Raw genomic sequence first — 24,277 nt, 5'->3', positions numbered from 1 at the left:
ATTCCTTTGACATAAGAACCATATTTTTCAGATAAATGGCAATTTGCACACACTAATTCCAATTCATTTAATATTTAAATAATCAGCATTTGTAAGAAATTGCTAAAATATTTGGTCAAATATATATTGAACACCATAAGAAAGATGTTCTGCTACACTCTGAGAAATAAACTTACTACACCAAAATGAAAATTTATTTGGCTTCCTTGATAATATAAAAACTGAGATATCAGAAGAAAAAAAAAGTAAGCATTCCTTTTTAAAGCCTTTTTTAATTTAGCCTTGTTTATGCCAGTGAACTCACTTAACTTAGAGCACAAAACTATCTATGAAGAAGCTAAGGGTTCTAAAGAAAAATAACTAACACTACTTATACTATTACAGATATTTCAAATGTTTACTATATGGATGGTTTAAACACTTTCATAAGTCTAAGAGAAATTCAAGGCACAGGTAACTTCAGCAGAGTTTCTTTTCCTAAAAATAGGACTTCTGGATTTTGAAAGCCCTACCCTCACACTTTTGAGACATATAAAACTAGAATTTTCAATTGGAGTAAAGTATAATCTGTCAAAAGTGTGGGTCATTAGGAACAACGAATATTAAAATGGGTTCTTACATCATCTCCAGACATCTTACTACAAATTAGCGGGAAAGAGGCACTTCCTCTCCAATTATCTAGATATTATGTTATCTGTCTCATAATTTCTCAGAAATCATTGTAGAAATATTTCTCTTAAACAATTATGAAGTGAGCAACCATCTATCAAATCTGTAACTCTTTTTCTGATTCTTTAAAATTTGTTCTGTTTTTTTTTTTTGGTTTGGTCAACTTTTGCTAACAATTTTTAAACATACTACCTTTACTAATACTGAAAAGACACCATAAAAGGATATTTTGTTTCAAAAAAAAATCTTAATATATAATAAAACTCAAAGTATGAATCAAAAGAACCAAAACAGGAAAAAAATAGAAAAATGTGTTAATGGAAGGAGGTGTTAAACTTCTCTTGCATAAACTGCTAGTGGTCATCGCAACACTCTATTGCTTTTGTAAGGGTGTATAAAAATGTCCTGGTTAGAACTAGTGAAAATAATAAAAAAAACTGATGCTAGAAAAAATGGGCAGAAGTTAAATCAGGATACAAGTAAGAATGAAAGAGAGGCTGAAATCATAAGAGAAAAAGACAGTAAAAGAAACAGAATGGGAATGTTGGTAGCTGCCAATAATCTGAAAACTGAAAATGGCATGGGAAAAAATAGCAGCTGATATATACGGACAATGAAAAAAAAAGTAAGATGTCTGATGCTGGCATCCAGAAATTTCTGGGAGAAAAAAAATCTTTACAATTTTAAAACAGATGAGTCAAAATGACAAAGACTAAAAGAACACCAGTATCCTTTGAAGCAGAATAATATTCCTAATTTCATAATATAGAATGAAAAAAATACACTTTGTCACACATTAGAATTTTAGACAGATATGAAAAGTCATAATTATTCACACTAAATTAGCAAAAAGAGGACAATACATGACAGGCTAGATGAAAAACCTAGATAGAAAGTTATGAAGAAATTTCAATTAAGAAATACATCCATGATAACAGATAAGTAATGGGAGAAAAAATTAACAAAAATTTAAAGAATTATGATAGAATATAGGATAATGGACAATTTTTGTCTTTTTTTGAGGTGTATTAGTATTATAGTCATATCATTTTAAACAGGAAATAAACTTTTATGAGTTGACGATAAAAAAAATTTAGTAAGTGAAAAATTAGAAGGCATTCAAAAGAAAATACAGATGAGAAAAACTATAAAAATAGAACTTAAAGTTTTTATTGAGTGTGTTAGAAACAATGTTGACTTATTTAAAACAATTCATCCACTCAAAAACTTGTTGTTAACTTACAAAAAGTAATATAATTAATACTTGACCAAGAAAAGTGATCCTAAGTTCTTTTCTTCCTCAAAATGTTTAACAGTAATCAGAGCATATTGAATTGTTTCTCAAGATTAAAAATCAGTAACAAAGCATCACGGATGGCAAGAAAGAAATGAACAGAAGTCTCCAAACTCTGCCTATGAATGACACCTTTCCCTAGGAACTGAAATCTCAGCACGAAAGAGGCGAACAGCTGTGCAGTGGCCACTGCCAAGGGAAGACGTACTGAGCAGTGGTTACCACAGAAACCAGCATCCAAACTACACCAGGCACACGGAAACATCGAGTGGAAAACGGAACACTGGTAACAATAATAAACCTGCGTTTCTGGAGCCTCTGCTTGGGAAAAGGGACGGGAGAAGAAAGGAGACAAACTTTAGCAGTATGACCGGAGACAGCGTTGGCGCCACTGACAGAAGCGACAGGTGTGAAGGTTCCCTGGGCAGAGGCTCTGCTCTTTATTTGGGGGGCGGGGCGGATCCAGAATCCTTCAAGATCTTACGGATGGTCTTCAAAGAGCAAGGACCGGGCAATGTTTACTCCATTTCAGGAGCTCCACAACCCTGGGTTAAAGACCCCTGCCTCGGAGGTAAAGGGGACTTGGCTCTCGCACTCACTTTATTCAATCAACTGTCATCACAGGACAGATTTTAAGGCAAAGATGCCATCCATCTGTCATGCCAACAGCCCTGCCCTCAGCACCCAGGCCACAAGAGGAGCTCAAGTGATATTTTTTGAATGAATGTTTGTGTTAACAGGTGCTGTGCTGGGGAACAGAGATGACCAGGTGTGGTGCTCTAAGACAGCAACTAACGTTTACTGCGTGCACTTCGTGTGCTGCAAGCTGCATGTAGATGTTTACATTCCCTGTGGATTCGCACACTTCACCCCTCCGAAGCGACCCCTATCAACATACCCAGCCTACAGATGAAGCACAAATAGGGATAGCAATTTGCCCTCTAGTGACCCAAGAGATGGGAGCCCGAATTCTCTCACCCAGGGAGTCTGATTCAAGAATCAAGTTCTTGGGAGCTCCCAGTGCAGCGGAGGCATCAGAAACGGTAAATGGGATGGGGGGAAGGCGCAAAGTGTGACCTGGACTAAAGGAAAAACAGGTAAGATGTTTTGGCAGATCCTTGCTAGTCCTCAGAGGCGAGAAGCTGGAAAGCTTCCCAGGGAGGCGATGCTGGCTCAGGTCTTGAAGAGAAGTAGGAGTTCGCGATCCAGGCAGGGATTAGGAAATGACTTCTTTTTTTTCCTAAGGGAGCTGGACAGCTCTCGTCGGACTTCAAGCATCTAATTTGTGTCGGGCCCCAAGCCACCTCCTGGCGGGCCTGAGCCCAGACGCCCCGGCACTCGCGGAAATAAGGCGACGCCCGGGGGGACGGGGAGGAGGAGGAGGTTTGAAGGGCGCCGGGGCCGCGCCGGGATTCCTTGCAGGCCTGGCACGGCAGGCGCAGCAGAGGACTGACCTTCCCGGAGGTGCCGTCCCCCAGCACGACGATTTTCAGTTGCCGTTCCAGGCTCTCCTCCTCAGAGTCCGACATGGTGTCCCAGGAACGAGGCCCGCCTCCCCTCCCTCCCACCGACCCCACCCCCGCGAAATAGGAGGAGGAAGGGAAAGAGGGATCTCCGGGGGGCGGGGGAGAGGAGGAAGGCCGGCAGCGGGGACAGGACTCGGTGTCTCAGAGGCAGATGGAGGTAGCCGGGGAGATCACTCGCCGAACGCCATCTTGCCCGCCGCCCCGCCCCTTGAGCCCGGCCCCACCCCCCACCGCGCTACGTCAGGCGCACAGTCCCGCCCCCACCGCGCGCTACGTCAGGCACGCGGCCCCGCCTCTGCGCCAAGCCGCGCAGACCGCGAGCCTCCCTGGCGGGCCCGCCCAAGTGCCGGCCTGGGCCGAGGGGGCCTTCGAACCGGGCAGGCAAGACGAGGCACTATCCCTCGCAGGGACCGTTAGCGAGATGAAAAGAAAAAAAAAAGAGTATAATTTAAACTACATAGAAAAAGCAGGAGCAGAGTAGCGCATAGACGGTCTGTGAAATCCCCTTGTTTCCATCATCTCCCCCGGTGGCGATCCCTGAAATGAATGGTTTAGCCTGACTAGGCGGGTGGGCGGGGTGACACCGAGGCTGCGATCCGCGGTTGCCATGGGAGCCCGGACCCGGAAACGAGGCGGCGGGGCGGGGCCTGTCTCTGGGCGCCCGGGACGCCGGTTGCCAGGAGGAGCGCGCGCAGAGGAGGAGGGGCCGCGGAGCCGGGTGAGTCGTCGGGGTCGCGCGCCGGTAAGAACTGCGGTGCCGCCGAGGAACAAGCGATGGTTAAGAAAGTGTACCTGCCGCGGGGCGATGCTGCGAGAGTGAAATGTCGGCTTGGCGCTGCCTTCTCGTTTTTTACTCCTCTCAGACCCTGTGTTTTCTTAGCCAAACGGCGGGATCCGATGGTTCCTTCACGAAGTGCTTAAGCTGGAACCGCAGTTCTCAAAGTGTGGTCCGGGTACCCTGTGAGGTCCCAATAAAGTCAGAACTACTTTCCTCATGATTCCTTTTTCTTTCCTTTTTCACGTTCATGTGCTCACAAATATACCTAGAAGTTTTCCAGAGGTTGCATAATGTGTATGGCATCACCACTGAGAGCTAAAGGGGCAAACGTTTCTCGGTATCCATTTGAATGCAATAATGAGAGTTATAACTTAAAATAAAAACTCTTTGGGGGGTCCACAATAATTCTTAAGAGTATAAATGGAGCCCTTGAACCCCAAAATTTTGAGAACTATTCTGGATGTTCGCAGTCCAGTAGGGTAGGTAAAAAACATATTTGAGCATTTCAACATAGTCAGATAAATTACACAATATTAATGCCAGCCTACTGTGTCTCCTTGTTAATTACTTTTCATGGATTATCACGTTCACTTCTCATGGGAGCCCTATAAATTAGGTAGAATTATCTCATTTTACAGAATAGGAAGCTTAAGTCATAAAAAGCTTAGCTCAGAGGCAGTAGTTCTCAAAGAATATGGGAATTCAAATGGGAAAGCAGTAAAGAGTAAGGAATTACTCATGCTGTCAGCGGAACTGAAGTTCTAATCACAGACCCTCACTCACTATAGGTGTGACCTTGAACCTCAATTTCCTTATCTATAAAAGAGAGGCACCACCTTTTTCATAGGGTCAAGAATTAAAGTAACCACTGCAAAGAAACATAGTACAATGGCTGGCATATAATAAGCACTCAGTACTAATGGGTATCACCCTCCTTGATATCATTAGATATGGTCCGTATTGAAGTGTCACTGCTTTCTACTCATGTTACCTTAAACCCAGGGCTCCATTGTAGAGCCTCAGTCCCTTCACCTGTAGATAGAACCATCCACAGTAGTCACTACCTAGTTGCTATTAGTCCGCAACTCTTTCCCTTCTCCGCTCCACCACCATCACCACCAACTGTCTACATCACTGGGTGTGTTCATGAAAGTTAGGAGAAAAAGGTAAGTGGAAAAGCTCTGCAAAGTCCTTTGTAATTGTTAGGTTGAGGGATCTGTTTCTGATGAGGAAAATTTAACCCCTTCTTGTCCATGATGTCTGCTAACGTGGCTGCAATTGGCTTTCCCACTCATACCTAATGGAAATGGTTTTATGACCCAGTCTGACCAATGAGACAGAAGAATATCCTTTGGGAGACATCTAGGAAAGATTTTCCCCTCTGATTTAAAAAAAAGAAATAAGAGATGCAGAAGGCAGGCTCTCCCCACCCCCTTCCTTTGCTGTCATACTTGGGTAAAGACATAATCTTGGAATTGCTACAGTAGTCTTCACTCTACCTTCCAGGCTTCTTATTTTGTGGAATAATGCTAAGATACCTAAGTGATGTATTCTATTACTTGCACACACAAAAATATCTCAACCAGCACCAATACTTTGGTTAAAAACCTGATTTAGTTAAGGCCCTTGGACTGATTTTGCTCAAACTTGCCATTTTCTAGTCACCAGTTTCCCAGACAACTGCTTTGTTGGAAAGACATCATCTATATGGGATATGGATTCATCCCTCAGACAGTATTGCTGCACTTAACAAAAAACTGTACTCTTTTAGTGACCATATTTACACATCAGTGGCAAAATTACAAGTTGCAAATTAGATTTAAAGACTTGAAGCCATACATGTGTGTGTGTGAAAAAATATTCCTCCTGTGTGGAAGACCATGCTAGCTAGCACCAAAAGCTTTGGTAGGGTGCCTTACCATTCTAAAGAGAAACAGAGCTGATCCACAGGAAAGAACTTCCCTTTGGAACCTCTGTAAATGCACACAACAGGGTCACACACTAAGAGAATCTTTCTAAGTGGTCTCAAAACTAATATATTAAACAAATGTTTAGAGAAGTGTTCTAGAAATTTCAAAAAAAAAAAAAAACTGAGGTTCTTTAGAAGAAGTAAAAGTAGTTATACAACATAAACTTGTTTGCTATCTGTAAAATTGCCTTCCCACTAAATTTTAAGATATCTTTTCTAATATCCCTAACAGATGACAAACCAAACGTTGTTGTATATAGCCTGATTCAAGGAGTTTACTCTCTCATGAAGCAACTTGGACTTTGGACAGATTTGTTGTTTCTGTTCAGTTGCTCAGTCATGTTTGACTCTTTGCAACCCCATGGACTGCAGAACGCCAAGCTTCCCTGTCCTTCATTATCTCCTGGAGCTTGCTCAAGCTCAGGTGATGCCATTCAATCATCTCGTCCTCTGTCATCCCCTTCTCCTCCTGCCTTCAATCTTTCCCGGCATCAGGTAGCCAATGTATGGGAGGTTCAGCTTCAGCATCAGTCCTCCCAATGTTTATTCAGGATTGATTTCCTTTAGGATTGACTGTTTTGATCTCCTTGCAGTCCAAGGGACTGGTTATTAGTATATTCTTTCTGAGATGAGCTGAAGTCTCTCACTAAGAATTCCAACCAATCATATTGAGTATGACTTCTGGAATAAGACAGAACTTTCCAATTCTAAAGAAAACTCTTCAAATTGATTTCCTGGGAAAGACTGAGGGCAGGAGAAGAAGGGAGCAACAGAGGATGAGATGGTTGGATGGCATCATCGACTGATTGGACATGAATTCGAGCAAATTCCAGGAGATGGTGAAGGACAGAGAAGCCTGGTGTGCTGCAGTCCATGGGCTCACAAAGTGTGGTACATGGCTGAGCAACTGAACAACAACAAAGAGTATTACTGATCAGTGGGGAAAATATAGTGTCACTCATGGTGTTAATTTTTAAAACTCAAAGTCCACCTCCTCCTTTATTCCAAAATAAATTCCACATGCAATTAAGTATATTTTTAATGAATCCATAACAAACCAGAAAATTAGGTACATATTTCTAGCCTGGAGTGGAAATAATTCATATAGGCATGGCATGAAGTTCAGTCAAAAAATTAAATACTTAGGTGTACATAAAATTTTAAACACTCATGTGGCAAAAAAATACCATTAGGATGATAGAAGCTTCCACAAAAAATTAGATTAGATGAGGAAAATTAGAAATGTTATACATAATATATTTTAAATCAATTTGACATTATCAGAGAATTACCAAGTTATGCCATGGGTAATTATGGAGCTCAGAGGAAGGAAGCTCAAAGACCAAAAACAAGCATTGAGGCCCACTCTCCCCAGGAGGTACCTGCTGATTCAAGACTAGAGTCAAGAGAGAAAATAAATAGCACTTTAACAGTCTCATAGAACTGGGAGAATAAGGGGCAAACAATGAAGGCCAGGACTTCCCTGGTGGTCCAGGAGTTAAAATCCACCTTCCAATACAAAGGACCTGGGTTCAATCCCTGGTCAGGGAACTAAGGTCCCACATGCCACAGTGAAACTAAGTGTACCACAGCTACTGAGTTTGCATGCTCTAGAGTCTGTGCTCCACAATGAGAGAAGCCAGCATGCTGCAACTAGAGAAGAGCCAGCAAGGAAGACCCAGCGAAGCCAAATTTTTTAAAAAAATAAACAAGGAGGACTTCCCTGGTGGAAAAACTGATAGAGAATCTACCTGCCAATGCAGGGGACATGGGTTCAATCCCTGGGGCAAGAAGATTCCACATGCCTCAGAGCAGCTAAGCCTGTGCACCGCAGCTACTGAAGCCCGTGCACCCTATAGTCATTGAGTCGCAACTATTGAGCCCGAGTGCTACAACTACTAACGCGCAAGCACCCAGCGCCTGTGCTCCACAACAAGAGAAGCCACCTCAATGAGAAGCCCTTGCACAACAAGAAAGAGTAGACCCCACTCACCAGCAAATGGAGAAAGCCCTCACAAAGCAGTGAAGACCCAGTGCAACCAAAAATAAAAACTATAAAATAGAAACAGTGAAGGTCAAAGCGCATCACAAAGGAGGAACATTTGTAAACCAGTCCCCATTCTTCGGGTTAAGAAGTTCCTGAAAAGCTGTATCTTAAGAGTTAGGGTGGATGAACTGGAAATAGATCACCTCCAAAGAAACTGAAGCCAATTTTTGTGTTACCTCGATTCCTCATTGAACTGAGAAGCTGATGCCCCTGAGTACTAGAAACAAAGCTCTGTTCTCTCTGTAGGAGGGTCAAAAGATCTCTACAATTTCTCACTATCAATATCTAGTACTCAATCAAAAACTTTGTAGCCAAAAATCAAGAGAAGCTGTGAACAACAGAAGTAACCCACAGACATCCAGATAATGGACACATAAAATATGGCTGTTAAATAGCTGATATGTGAAATGATTTGTATAACAAGATAGAGAATTTGGTCAGGGAAGTTGAAAATGTAAAGGAGAACCAAATGGAAAGTAGCAATAAAAAATATAATAACAGAAATAATCCCAATGAGTAAGTTTAATAGCAGATTAGACACAGTTGAATAAGGCAGAAGATAACGCAGAAAAAATAAATGAAGGACACAAACACAGTGGGCAGAAATTACAGAAAACACCATAAAAGATATACAGAATATTTTTAAAATATATAACTGGAGTTCCAAGAGATAATTTTTTTCTTGATGCATCACAAAGGTGGCACCCCAGAGCAATGAAAAATTGACTCTTTTTTCAGTGAATAATCTTGGGTCAGCTGGATATTTATATAAAACAAAAATGAACTTTAGCTTGTACTCTACACCATATTCACATAGCAACTCCACGCATTTTATAAAGCTAAGTTTAAAAATAAGAAAGGTTTTAGAAGATAACTTAGAAAAAAACATTTTCATAATCTTAAGGCAGGCAAAGACTTCTTAAAGAAAATGCAAAAGAAACCAATCAACTATTAAGGGAAAGGCTGATTAAATGAGTTATACTAAAATTTTAAAACTCTGCTCATCAAAAAACATCTTTAAGGAAATGAAAAATGAAAACCCTACAGTGGAAGAAGATATTTTCATTTCCTGTAACTCATAAGGGAATTGTATCTAGAATTGAGAAGGTTTACACAAGAGTCAGACATGACTTAGGAACTAAGCAACAACAACCGAGTTCAAAAAGAAAGAGACACAAATAAATCAACAGAATATTAGACATGAGGCTTGAATAGACATTCCAAAAAATAGCCAATAACATGAAAAAAGTCTTAACTTCACTAATAATCAGATAAATGTAAAGGAAAACCACAATGAGCTACCACTGTACCCTCACCAGAATAAAATTGCAAAGACAGACATTGCCAAGTGTTGAAAATATGGAGCATTCTATGCGCTGCTGGTTTAAGCATAAATTTCTGTAACTCCTTCAGCAACCTGTTAGGCATCAGGTACTAAGGTTAGACTATATGACCTTCTTGTTGTTTTTCAGTCACTCAGTCATGTCCAACTCTTTGTGACCCCGTGGACTGCAACATGCCAGGCTTCATATCCTTCAGTATCTTCCAGAGTTTGCTTAAACTTCTGTCCATTGAGTTGATGATGCCATCCAACCATCTCATCCTCTGTTGCCCCCTTCTCCTCCTGCCTTCAATCTTTCCCAGCATCAGGGACTTTTCCAATGAGTTGGCTCTTTGCATCAGGTGGCCAAAGTATCGGAGCTTCAGATTGAGCATCAGTCCTTCCAATGAATAGTCAGGGTTGATTTCCTTTAGGATTGATTAGTTTGATCTTCTTGCAGTCCAAGAGACTCTCAAGAGTCTTCTCCAGCACCATGACTCAAAGGCATCAATTCTTTGGCATTCAACCTTCTTTATGGTCCAACTCTCACATCCGTATAGGACTACTGGAAAAACCATAGCTTTGACTATACAGACCTTTGTCGGCAAAGTGATGCCTCTGCTTTTTAATACACTGACTAGGTTTGGGGTGACGGAGGATGAGATGGTTGGATAGCATCACTGACTCAATGGATATGAGCTTGAGCAAACTCCAGAAAATAGTGAAGGACAAGGAAGCCGGGTGTGCTACAGTCCATGGGCTCTCAAAGAGTCAGACATGACTTAGCAACCGAGCAACAATTAGGTTTGTCATAGCTTCCCTTCCAAAGAGCAAGTGTCTTTTGATTCCATGGTTACAGTCACCATCTGCAGTGATTTTGAGGCCCAAGAAAATGAAATCTGTCACTGTTTTGACTTTCTCCCTTTCTTTTTGGCTTGAAGTGGTCAGACTGGATGCCATGATCTTAGTTTTTTTAATGTTGAGTTTTAAGGCATCTTTTTCACTCTTCTCATTCATCCTCACCAAGAGACTCTTTAGTTCCTCTTCATTTATAGTCCAATAACTTCATTTCTTAATATCTGTCCAGTTAGTTCAGTCACTCAGTCGTGTCTAATTCTTTGCGACCTCATGGACTGCAGCATGCCAGGCTTCCCTGTCCATCACCAACTCCCATAGCTTGTTCACACTCATGTCCAGCGAGTCAGTGATGCCATCCAATCATCTCATCCTCTGTCATCCCCTTCTCTATGCAGTCAAGATGCATCTAAAGACATGCACAAGAATGTTCATTACAGCATTATTCACAGTGTTCCAAAACTGGAAGATATCCAGATGTCCATCAACCACTGAATTGTGACATATTCATATAATAAGATATCACGCAGCAATGAAGACAAATAAATTGCTACATTACAATATGGAAGAATTGGATCAATACGATGTGGAATGAAAGAATCCAGACACAAATGAGTACATCCTTCATGGTTCCATTTACATAAACTTGAAGAAAACCCCTGTGGTATTAGAAGTCAAAATAATGGTCACCTCTGGGGAGGAAGAAGTGGATAATGATGAAGATCAAGGCACAAAAGAAGCATTTAGAGTACTAGTATCCCTCTCTTTTTTTTCCTTGGCTGGTGGTTTGCTTACTGGTTTGTCCACTTTCTCATACTTCACTTAGGTATATTCTTTAAAATTACTGCAATTTTTTTGTATGTTATTCTTAAACTAAAATGACAAAGACAATGGGGAATTCCCCAGTGGTCCAGAGGTTAGGACTTCAAACTCTCACTGCCTAGGGCCCAGGTTCTATCCTTGGTCAGGACACTAAAATCTCATAAGCTGCATGGCCCAGCCAAAAAAAAAGTTACAAAGATACACATATATGGTTGATAGCAAATGCAGAATAAAACTAAATCTAGAAGACTCTAAGCCAAGATATTTATAGCCTTTAATAGTAGCAAGATTATAGAAAACTATCATTTTCCATGTTATATATTTCTGTATTTTATGAAGTTTTTATAGTAAATGTGAATGTATGTTACAGCCAGAAAAGCAACATGCAAAAATACATCAACAACAACAACAGAGTAAATAGTTACCTACAACCCTTTTCACAGTGGGCAGATGAGAACTTTATTGTGTGGCAAGAAGATTCCACTAATATAGAAAACCTGTTAGTTTCATAATCATCTAAGAGCCTTTGTTTGAAAAGAAAAAAAAAATCTTGTTTGTAAGAGAACCCCAGGCTGGTGTGTGAGCTGCAGATTCCCAGCTGTCCACAGTTCTGCCTCATTGATTGGGGATGTGCTTCATTGATTGCTAAAGCAAAGCTCCAGACAAAACCCAAAATTTGTAAAGCAGGAGAGTTCTCAAATCACCTCCACAGCTGTGAAAACCAGACCTATCACTACCTACCAGTGAGTCTGTCACAGTTAAATAAGGTAATACATGTCGAAACGTCCTAAATAAGATGAGAAGTTGCAGTAGAAATGCAAAATACTACCCGGAACTTGAATGTGGGAGCTTTGGGGATGGGTATTTCCTGGCCATCAAGAACTAGCATAGAGAACTCCATAAGTATTAGAGAAAATCTGAATTTCTGGATTCTATGCACTGGCAGCAGTACAGATATTCTCCAAGATGTAATATCCTTTGGTCCCTTCAGAAACCTTGTTTTCCACAGCTCTCCTCTATATAGCATAACTACTTTACCTATAATCGCCCCTTAGCTGCATCATCTGGATTTCCAGTTTACCTATGTTTTTAAAATCAGGTTTCAGACATTCAGACAAGTAAGATGATGTTATAAAACACTATCTTGCCTTCAGGATAGCATTTTCCAAAGGCAAGTTCTTTGGGACACTAGTCCCGTGAGTTGCTTTTCGAATAAAGTTTGCAAACAGCTATAGCTACCCCACTTTTGGAACATGATGATGCACTTGAGCATAACAGACTCTGCTGCTGCTGCTGCTAAGTCACTTCAGTCGTTCTGACTCTGTGAGACCCCAGAGACAGCAGCCCACCAGGCTCCCCCGTCCCTGGGATTCTCCAGGCAAGAACACTGCAGTGGGTTGCCATTTCCTTCCTTTCCAATGCAGGAAAGTGAAAAGTGAAAGTGAAGTCGCTCAGTTGTGTCCAACTCTTAGCGACCCCATGGACTGCAGCCTACCATGCTCCTCCATCCATGGGACTTTCCAGGCAAAAGTACTGGAGTGGGTTGCCGTTGCCTTCTCCATAACAGACTCTGAGAATATTGCAAAAAGTACTCTCTTTGAACTTTTTTAACCCCAAATTTCCCCAACTTATTTGAAGAAAGTTCTATTGTGCTGAGATTGCATAGAATTAATGTTGTATAAAACATTATTTCAGAAACTCTACAACTATAGACTTTCCTGATGGTCCAGTGGTTAAGACTTTGCCTTCTAATGCACGGGGTGCACATTCAATACCTTGTTGAAGAGCTAAGATCCCACATGCCTCATGGCCAAAAACCAGAACATAAAACAGAAGCAATATTGTAATGAATTCAAAAAAGATTTTTAAAACTGTCCATATCAAACAAAATCCAAAACTAAAAAATTCCAATAGAGAAAGAAATCTTAAAAGCAGTTAAGCAAGTGATTTTCAATACTTAAATCTCCATTATACAAAATTCATATGCAAAAGATTTCAATTTCTCCTTACATATGTGAAGACTTCAGTTTACTGATAAATGTTTTGATTCAGAACGTATTTAAAGTTTTCTCAGTGCCTTTGCAATTATAACTCAAAGAAATTGGTATCGTAAGAACATGAAGATCTACTCAAGCAGAGTGGTTAAAGCACTGGCCTAGAGTCAGAAATTTAATTTTCATTTATGGTCAAGTATATGGGTTTGAACAAGTAGTTTAAATTCTATGAGTTTCGGCTTCCTCATCTATAAAACAGAGATTATAGTAATATTCTTTCTTCATAGGGTTTGTCAATGTTATACATACATACATTATAGGTAGGTATACAATGCAATATATGTATGTATACAATGGACCTAAAATTGGGCGAACTCTGGGAGATGGTGAGGGACAGGGAGGCCTGGCGTGCTGCAGTCCATGGGGTCGCAAAGAGCTGGACACAACTGAGCCACTGAACAACAATGCTTAGTACAACTGTGTTAGTAAATCTGTGTTAGACCCTATTATTAAAGTGTCTTATTTTGATATTTTTTATTTACTGGACTTCCCTGGTGGCTCAGGCAGTAAAGAACCTGAGTGCAATGCAGGAGACCTGGGTTCAGTCCCTGGGTCAGGAAGATTCCCTGGAGAAGGGAATGGTTACCCACTCCAGTCTTCTTGCCTGGAGAATTCCATGGACACAGGAGCCTGACGGGCTACCATCCTTGGGGTCGCAAAGAGCTGGACACGACTGAGCGGCTAACAGTTTCACTTTAAGCACATTAGGATATAAATATTCAAATGAGTTTTGCTGATAAATCAAAGTCAAGCTATACGGTTAAACCAGTGATGGTGATATTTTTAAAATATCTTTTTAGGAAGCTGAGTAAACAAGATAAACTTTCTGACTAAATATGGATAAATTAAAGTTTGGGGTGATACATGAGAAACATGTTTCTAAAAATACAACTGAATTCAATAAAATGCGATAGAGTCCCTATATGTGAAAAGCCATGGGTTAACACTACATGCTGTGTGACTGTTAAATTTTGAAAAACTAGTTTCCTGGAGAAGAGATTCTACCTCAAGTTTGAAATGTAGAAATCCTGCCTGCGTTTCCAGTCTGCTTTGCTGTTGCTGTTGTTTAGTCATTAAGTCATGTCCAACTCTTTGTGACCCCATGGACTGCAGCACACCAGGCTCCTCTGTCCTCCACTATCTCCCAGAGTTTGCTCAGATTCATATCCGTTGAGTCAGTGATGCCATCAACCATCTCATCCTCTGTCTCCCCTCTCTCTTCCTGCCCTCAATCTTTCCCAGCATCAGTCTTTGCCAGTGAGTCGGCTCTTCGCATCAGGTGGCCAAAGTATTGGAGCTTCAGCTTCAGCATCAGTCCTTCCAATAAATATTCAGGGTGATTTCCTTTCAGATTGACTGGTTTGATCTCCTTGCAGTCCAAGGGACTCATGAGAATCTTCTCTAGCACCACAATTTGAAAGCCTCAATTCTTCAATGCACAGCCTTCTTTATGATCCAACTCTCACATTCACACATGACTACTGGTAAAACCATAGCTTTGACTGTACAGACCTTTGTTGGCAAAGTGATGTCTCTGCTTTTTAACATGCTGTCTAGGTGTGTCATGACTTTTCTTTCAAGAAACCCATCTGAAAAATTTCAGACATGCCAGTCTCACACAATCAGGTGGACCAGTTTCATAAAGTTCATCTCTCTCTGTCTCTTTACACACACACATATACACACTCTGTATGGTTCTGTTTCTCTGCACAAACCCTGACATGTGATGGAATTATGACTTCATTGGATTACTCATTTTTTAATTTTTTTTAAATTTATTTTTTAATTGAAGGATAATTGCTTTACAGAATTTTGTTGCTTTCTGCCAAATACCAACATGAATCAGCCATGGGTATACATATGTCTTGAACCTCCTCTTGAACCTCTTGAACCTCCCCTCCCATCTCCCACCCCATCCCACCCCCTAGGTTGTTACAGAGCCCCTGCTTGAGTTCCCTGAGCCATACAGCCAATTCCCATTGACTATCTATTTTACACATGGTATTGTAAGTTTCCATGTTACTCTCTCCATTCATCTCACCCTTTCCTTCCTCACTGCCCCCATCATGTCCATAGGTGTGTGCTCTATGTCTGTTTCTCCACTGCTGCCCTGCAAATAAATTCATTAGTACCATCTTTCTAGATTCCATATATATGCATTAGTATATAATATTTATCTTTCTCTTTCTGACTTACACCACTCTATATAATAGGGTCTATGGTTTACTCTTTATGCTACCTTTGCATATAAAAGAATTTCTAATTTTTTGAGTGCCTGTTATGAACCAGATACTTTATGAGGAATGTGAATATACATGATCTAATTTCATCCTCATAATGATCCAGCAAGCTAAAAAAGTAGTAGATCTTAAATTATTATGGGCTTCCCCTTGTGGCTCAGGTGGTAAACAGTCTGCTTGCAATCAGGGAGACCCAGGTTCTATCCCTGGGTCAGGAAGATCCCCTGGAGAAGGGAATGGCTACCTACTCCAGTATTCTTGCCTGGAGAATCCCACAGACAGAGAAGCCTGGCAGGCTACAGTCTCTGAGGTTGCAAAGAGTCGGACATGGCTGAGTGACTTTCACTTTCTTTCACTTTAAATTATTATAAATTGCTTTACAGAATATAAGACCCTTAGGGAGGAGGTAGAAACCTAGAAAAGCAAAGTAGGAAGTAAGGAAATTTAAAAAAAAAAGATGGGAAAAAAATTATTCTGAAAACCCATTGTCATTTACTCAGGAAACATTTTGAGTTACCTTAGGCTGAGCTTAAGTAGCTTTTTTCAGAGAAAGTTTAATTGTGTCATAGTGAAATATAGTACACCTTTACCTACTTAACACTCTAATAACCCATGGCATAAATGTAAAAAATGTTTAAGGATAAATATTGGAAGAAATACAGAATAAAATGAGTCATAAAACATGAGTTTAATTTCAGCTCTACTTATTACTAGCTTGGAGGCCTTGGGTAAGTCTCAGTTCTGTTACCCATAAAATGGAAATAAGTATAAGCACCTCACAAGAGTACTTTGACCAAATTAAATGCCAGTATTCAGACTCTACCAGGAGGTACTCGTTTTTGTTCATTTGAGCGTCCTAGCTATTATATCTTCGTTTTCCCTACAGTTTACTTAATATGGCAGAAATAGACTTGAAAAAGGGCTAAATATTTGCTTCTAGCAGCTTTGCAAACTGTATAAAATCCTCATACATAAAACTAAAAACTTTCAAAAAAGTACAGTGCTTTTCTTTAAAATGGAACTTTAAGAAATGAAAATTACAATCATTGAAATGAAAACCTTAGTGAATGGGTTACATAGTAGTAATAGCAGTCCAAAATCAAGTCCAGTTGAAACAGCTTAGTAACTGGAAGATATATATAATGAAATTACCCAGAATGTAACTCAAATACATCAGGAGATTTTTTTTTTTTTAATGAAAGAATTAAGAAACATGGAAGATAAAAAAAAAAAAAAAAGGTATAATACAGAGTTGGAGAAAGAAGAGAAGATGTGGAAGAATTCTACAAGGTTAAGCCCCGAACATTTTCCAAATTGATAAAGAACATTAAAATGCAGATAGGAAAACACAATATACTAAGTAGAATAATAGAAAGTGACACCTAGACTTATTGTGATAACACTTCATAATCTGACAAAAATTAAAAAAAAATTTTCATATTTTATATACTAATCACAGACTCAAATTAGTTTATTTTCCTGTAATCAGGGAAGTACAAAATAATGATGTGTTACAATGATGCATTTAATTGTTACTTTTAAAGCTTTTGGAGTTTTTATTGTGTTTTGTTACCTCTCTCCATCTCTGTATCAGGCCAGTTCATGACTTGCTGGAACTCATACCACAAAGCATTTTTGCCAACTATTTATATTCTTTCCTTACTGAGGTAAAGTAAATCCCACACTTTCTCAGTGGGGTTAAGGTCAAGACTCAGAGGGGAGCCACTCCTTCCTAATTAGTTCCCCAGACTCCTCTTTTTTTCCCTTTTTAAATGGCCACAACAGTTTAGAAAAATGTTTGGAGTCATAATCCTCCTGATAAATGAATCCCTGATCAAGCAGCTGGTTTCCAGAAGGGACTCCTTGCTGTGCTGCAATTAAGTTGAAGCTGAACTCCAGTAGTTCAGGTCAAGCTGAAGTACTTGAGGGGACCATACCTGTCTCTGAGCTCTACCGTATAATATGGTAAGCTACGAGACTCCAGCTTCTTCTCTCCAAAACCCTCACCCAAAATATCAATTTTCTTAGTCAATGAGAAAAATGCTTATTGTTGGGAATGCATAGGAAGGTCCTATACTGGTGATCTAAGGTAGCAGAAGATTCATGCTTTCAGAGAGTAATGAAATTTAATACCATCCTAGAAATCTTGAAAATAATTTTCTACTTATGCATAATGTACTTAATTTCTGAGTTGATGAATAGTCATGTGTTAATAGTGGTACCATATTATCTGTCCGAGATTTTGTAGATTTAAGTCATTTTAAAGGGCAATATTTATTTAAAAAATGAAGTTATCTCTCAGACTTAAAAAAGTAATGTACAGGAAATTACTAAAGGCTACATCCTGAATGCTGTAAACAATCACACTTTAAAACACACATACACACACACATGAATGCACACAGAACTGTTCATCTGAGCACGTGCTCAATGTAGAAACTTCAGCTACTTTTATAGATTTATTTTCCCTCTCTGATTCTTCTAGGTTAATAAAAATGTTGCCCACATATGCCATGTGAAAGTACAGTCCTTTGTCTTGATTTCTGGGACAAATATTAATAACTTCAGAAATGCAGGTAACACCAGCCTAATGGCAGACAGCAAAGAAGAACTAAGGAGCCTCTGGATGTAGGTGAAACAGAAGAGTGAAAAACCTGGCTTAAAACTCAACATTCAAAAAACTAAGATCATGACAAAAGATGGGGAGAAAATGGAAAGAGTAACAGACTTTATTTTCTAGGGCTCCAAAATCACTGAGGATGGTGACTGCAGCCATGAAATTGAAAGACAATTTCTCCTTGGAATTAAAGCTAGGACAAACCTATATAACATACTAAAAAGCAGAGATATCACTTTGCCAACAAACATCCATATAGCCAAACTATGGTTTTTTCAGTAGTCATGTGTGGACAAGAGAGTCGGACCACAAAGAAAGCTGAGCGCTGAAGAATTGATGCTTTTGATATATGGTGTTGAAGAAGACTCTTAAGAATCCCTTGGACAACAAGGAGATCAAGCCAATCAATCCTAAAGAAAATCAATACTGAATATTCATTGGAAGGACTGATGCTGAAGCTGAAGCTCCAGTACTCTGGCCACCTGATGTGAAGAGCTGACTCATTGGAAAAGACCCTGATGCTGGGAAAGACTGAGGGCATGAGCAGGTGGCAGAGGATGAGATGGTTGTATGGTTTCATCAACTCAATGGACATGAGTTTGAGCAAACTCCAGGAGAAAGTGAAGGGAAGCCTGGAGGGTGTGCTGCATGCAGTCCATTGGGTTGCAAGAAGTTGGATATGACTGAATAACTGAACAACAACAATAACAATAATATTATATCAACCATGAAACTGATTTGTATTTTTGTCAGGAGACAACTTAACTTCCTTGCTGTCAGTGCCTGTAAGAAGAAACAGAACTTTCCATGTGACCACTGTGATGCCTTTACCTTAATTTCAGAAAAAAATTTTCCAATCTTTCCAGGAAAAAAAAAAACCAACTCAGAGACATTTTGAAAGACAATGAGATTCATTGTGTGGAAAAAGATGATGGTCACCCATATTCCACTAAAAGACAAGAGACAGGCTCATAGAAGAGGTTTGCAAAAAAGAAAATAGAAAAAGAATTAACCAGAATATTATGAGTTTTCTAGAGGTGTTATAACAAATTGCCGCAAGAGAAATGTATTAGTTCACAGTTCTGGAGGTCAGAAGTCCAAAATCAAAGTGTCCATAGAGCCATACTCCTTCTGAAGACTCTAGTGACGAATCCTTCTTTGCCTCTTCTAGCTTCCGGTGGCTCTAAGCATTCCTTGACTTGTGGATATCTGATATAGACAAGGAGGAGAAGACCTCCATATGTCTCTTAGAAGGACTATTGCCATTGAATTGAGAGCTTTTCTAGTTAATCTAGGATGATCTTGTCTTGAGATGCCTAATGTAATTACATCTGTAAGGACACCTTTTCAAGTATGGTTTCATTGGCACGTTTCAGAACTTAGGGCATCATAAACATATCTTTTTAGAGGTCACCATTCAACCCACAACATCTATCAATCAAGTTCCTAGTTAAAATAGTTCTATAAACTTTTTATTGGAGGCAAGTTCCTTTACTATGTACATTTAAGGCTGAATAGATAGCATATAAAATAGAATTTAAGACATAAATCATGGTAAATCACAAGGTTAAAGCAGTAGGTAGAAATGAAACTATGGGCATAAATGACTTCAGGTCTTGAAAAGACAAAAGAGGTTAACTCTTTTATGATTACAGGGAACAAAAGCACAATCTAAGAGTTCATATTTATTTATGATTTAGAAAAAAAGAAAATAAACCCTCTTATAAAATGAGAAATAGAAGGGAACTTTCTTACTCTGAGGCAAAATTACTCTGAAACATTACAATAAACAATAAAAATTTACAGTCAATTTATAATATTCTATTAATTTCAGGTATATAGCCTTGTGATTCAGTATTTTCACAGATTATACTCCATTAAAAGTTATCAGAAGTTATTACAAGATAAAGGCTGTAATTCCCTGTGCTACACACACTGCTGCTAATTTATTTTATACATAGTATAGTAGTTTTCATCTCTTAATCCTAAGCCCCTATTTGTTACTGTCCCTTTCTGTCTTCCCCTTTGGTAGACACTAGTCTGCTTCCTATTTCTGTGAGTTTGTTTCTGTTTTGCATATATTTCATTTGTATTATCTGTTCGATTCCATGTGTAAGTGATATCATATAGTATTGTCTTTTTCTGACTTATTTCACAAAGCATAATATTCTCTAGGTCCATCCACATTGCTGCAAATGGCAGGATTTTATTCTTTTAATGGCTGGATAATATTCCATTGTGTATGTCTTCTTTATTCACTCATCAGTTGATGGACGCTTGGGTTGCTTCCATATCTTGCCTGTTATAAATAATGCTGCCATGAACACTGGGATGTATGTATCTTTTCAACTTAGTGGTGTTTTTTTTTTTTTCTGGATATGTACTCAGGAGTGGCATTGCTGGATCATGTTGGGAATTTTCAGCTTTATGAGGAAGCTCCATACCATTTTCCATGATTTTATCAATTTACATTCCTCAGTTAATTCAGTTACTCAGTCGTGTCCAACTGTTTGGGACCCCATGAACTGCAGTACGCCAGGCTTCCCTGTCCATCACCAACTCTTGGAGCTTGCTCAAACCCATGTCCTACCAACATTTCTACCAACAGTATATAAGGGTTCCCTTTTCTCCATACCTTCTCCAGTATTTTTTACTTATAGATGTTTGATGATAGCCATTCTGACAGGTGTGAGGCGACATCTCACTGTTGTTTTGATTTCTCTGATAATTATGTTATTGAGCAGCTTTTAATGTGCTCGTTAGTCATCCATATGCCTTCTTCAAAAAAATGTCTATTCAGGTCTTCCACCATTTTTGATTGATTCTTTTTTTATGTCAGGTTGTATGAGTTGTTTATATATTTTGAACATTAACCCCTAATAGGTCATATCCTTGGCTAATATTTTCTGCCATTCTATGTGTTGTCTTTTCATTTTGTCATTGGCTTCCTTTGCTGTACCAGAGCTTTTAATTAGGTTACATTTGTTATTTTCTTATTTCTTTGCCTCAAGGGACAGATCCAGAAAAGTATTGCTATGATTTATGTCAAAAAATGTTTTGCCTATGTTCTCTTAAAGGAGTTTATAGTTTCAAGACTTAAATTTAGGTCTTTAATCCACTTTAAGTTTATTTTATGTATATTTTGAGTTTGAGTATAGGGTGTGAGAAAATGTTCTAATCTCAATGTTTTGCATGCAGCAGTCTAATTTTTCCCAGTACCACTTGTTGAAGAGACTGTCTTTTCTCCACTGTATATGCTTGTCTCCTTTGTCTTAATTGACTATAGATGTGTGGGTTTATTTCTGGGCTCTCTGTTCCGTCCCACTGGTCTTGTTGCTGTTCAGACACTAATTTGTGTCTGACTCTTTGCAACCCCATGAGTCTACGTGTCTCTATTTTGTGCCAGTACCATGCTGTATTGATTACTGTAACTTTGTAGTATAGTCTGAGGTCTGGGAGCACGATACCTCCAGCTTTGTTCTTTTTTCTCAAGATTGCTTTGGCAATTAGTGGTCTTTTATGTTTCCATATGAACTTTAGGATTATTTGTTCTATGTCTGTGGAAAATGTTATGTGTATTTTGATAGGGATAGCATTAAATCTATTGATTGCTCTGGGTAGTATGCTCATTTTGACAATATTAATTCTTCCAATCCAAGAGCACAGGATACCTTTTCATTTACTTGTACTACCATTAGTTTCCTTCATCAGTGTTTTATGGTGTTCAGAGTATAGCTCTTTCACATCTTAGATTAAATTTATTCCCAGGTATTTTATTCTTTTAGATGTGATTTTAAATGGAATTTTTAACTTTCTCTTCCTGAGAGTGTGTAGAACAGCAACAGATTTCTGTATATTAATTCGGCATCCTGCAACTTTGCTGAATTCACTTCTAGTAGTTTTGGGGGGGAGATTTTGAGAGTTCCAATACAAAGTATTATGCCAGCTGCAATTAGTGACAGTTTTACTTATCTTCCAATTTGGATGGCTTTTTTATTTTCTGATTACTGTGGCTAGGGCTTCTGATACTGTGTTAATATAGGAATGGTAGAAGTGGGCATCCTTGTCTTTTTCCTGAATTTAGAGGAAAGACTTTCAGCTTTTCATCATTGAATATGATGTTACTTTGGGTTTGTCACAAATGGCCATTATTATGTTGAGATATGTTCCCTTGATACCCACTTTGATGAACATTTTTATCACTTTGTATCTTTATAAATATTAAAAAGGAAATACAAAACTGCAGATGACATGATCAACTACATAGAAAAGCAAAGTAAATCTTCTAGTAAACTCATAATACTAAAAAGTTCATTAAGGTTGCTGGTTACAACATTAACACACATACACATGGTATTTCTAAGCCAGCTAAATCAATTAGAAATTAAAAAGAAAAAAAAACATTCACAAAGAAACACAAAAACTATGAGATAATCAGACACGGAAAATGTTCAAAAATTTTGTTGACAAAATTGTAACACACCATTGAAGAAATAAATGAAGATATATATACTATATTCAGAGGTGAAAGGCAATATTTTTAAAGTTATTTCTGTAAAATAGCCCCAAGTCTACATAAATCCTGTGCTGTGCTGTGTCTAGTCGCTCAGTCGTGTCCAACTCTTTGTAACCCCATGGACTGTAAGCCCCCAAATACTTTTCAATTAAATTTGAAACAAGTATTAATGTGGTACTTGGCAAGATAACCCTGAATTTCCAAGTAATTTTGAAAAATATTAACAAGCACAGACATTGTATAGGTGAAGATACTGCTAGAATAGAATGGAGAATCCAGAAACAGACTTATACATGCATGGAAATGCAGTATTTCAAGTCAGAGAAGAAAGGGTGAACTATTTAGTAAATCATACTTGGACTACTGGATATATATTTGAAAAAAAAATTTACATCCTACCGTAAAAATAAAAATAATCTAGTGACTTCTCTGATAGTCCAGTAGCCTTCCAATGCAGAGGACATGGGTTCCATCCCTGGTTAGGGAGCTAAGACTCCACATGCCACAGAGCAACTAAGCCCCACGTCACAACTACTGAACCTGCATGCTCCAAAGCCCAAGTGCCACAGTTAGAGAGTCCATGCACCACAATGAAAGGTCCCCCATGACGCAACCAAGATACAACACAGCCAAATAAGTAAATGTAAGTAAATATTTTAAATAATCTATAGTTGGGAAAATCAAAACTTATTATTGTTTTAGATAAAGATATACAACATATAACTTGGAGTAGGAAAAGAGCTCTTAAGGAATAAAAACAAAACTACAAAAAAGAAATATAATAATCCCCTTAAGATTAAAAACAAGCAAACACTTTAGTTTAAAAAGAAAAAACACTGTAAATAAAGTAAAAAGGCATGCTCTGAGCGAAAACATACACCACTTATATAACTGATAAAATTCAAACTATGAATTTTGCTTAAAATGAGTCTCCAGTCCTACTGCTCCTAGGCACAGGGACCAAACAAAACTAAATCATCCCTGGAAGAAGGCACCCTTATTCTATGCTACAAACATCACCACAACTAACTTTCCATGAGAAAATGAGCAGTTCACAAAGATAATTAGGACGGAAGGAAATAAGACACTGTGAATGACAATCACCTGAAATAACAGACAGCACAGACAGACTTGAAATAACTAATAGAATGGAATTATTAATACAAAATATGAAAAAGCATGCTCAGTATGTTTAAAGACATAAAAGGTAAGTCTGAAAACTGGAATATTTTTGCAGGTAAAAGGAATTTATTAAAAAATAACAAAGAAGACATTCAGAAATCCAGTAATATTTCTTAAATGAAATTTGAAATAATTGAGATTAAAAACACAACAAACACATTTGACACAAGTGAAAAAAGAATTTGTGAATAAGATAGTCTAGATGATAGTATCCAGAATGCAGAACTGAAAGAAAAAAAAGGTGAAAAATGTAAACTAAACATTGAGAGGCTTAGGATAAAGTGAAATGGTTTATCAACCATCCAGTTTGAACTCCAGAACATGATGAAATAGAAAACAGGGCAGGTGTAATATTTTTATTGATAAGGGATGAGATTTTCCAAAAAT

The 24,277-nt window shown here is 38.7% G+C and overlaps 1 protein-coding gene across 2 annotated transcripts in view; it reads right to left on the bottom strand.

Moving 5' to 3' along the window:
• Positions 1 to 3,694, bottom strand: part of RAB28 (RAB28, member RAS oncogene family) — a 90,136-nt gene extending 86,442 nt beyond the window's left edge. For both annotated transcript variants that reach the window (XM_065914325.1, XM_065914324.1), the window contains exon 1: positions 3,418 to 3,694. In XM_065914325.1, coding sequence (XP_065770397.1) covers positions 3,418 to 3,492 — 75 coding nt within the window. In that variant the 5' untranslated portion in view covers positions 3,493 to 3,694. The remainder of the gene's footprint in view (positions 1 to 3,417) is intronic.
• Between the last annotated feature and the right edge of the window lie 20,583 nt (positions 3,695 to 24,277).

This window comes from Muntiacus reevesi, chromosome 22 (assembly GCF_963930625.1).
Source record: "Muntiacus reevesi chromosome 22, mMunRee1.1, whole genome shotgun sequence".
NCBI lineage: Eukaryota > Metazoa > Chordata > Mammalia > Artiodactyla > Cervidae > Muntiacus > Muntiacus reevesi.
Note: the sequence above shows the minus strand (reverse complement) of the source record. Positions and strands in the feature narration are given on the sequence as shown.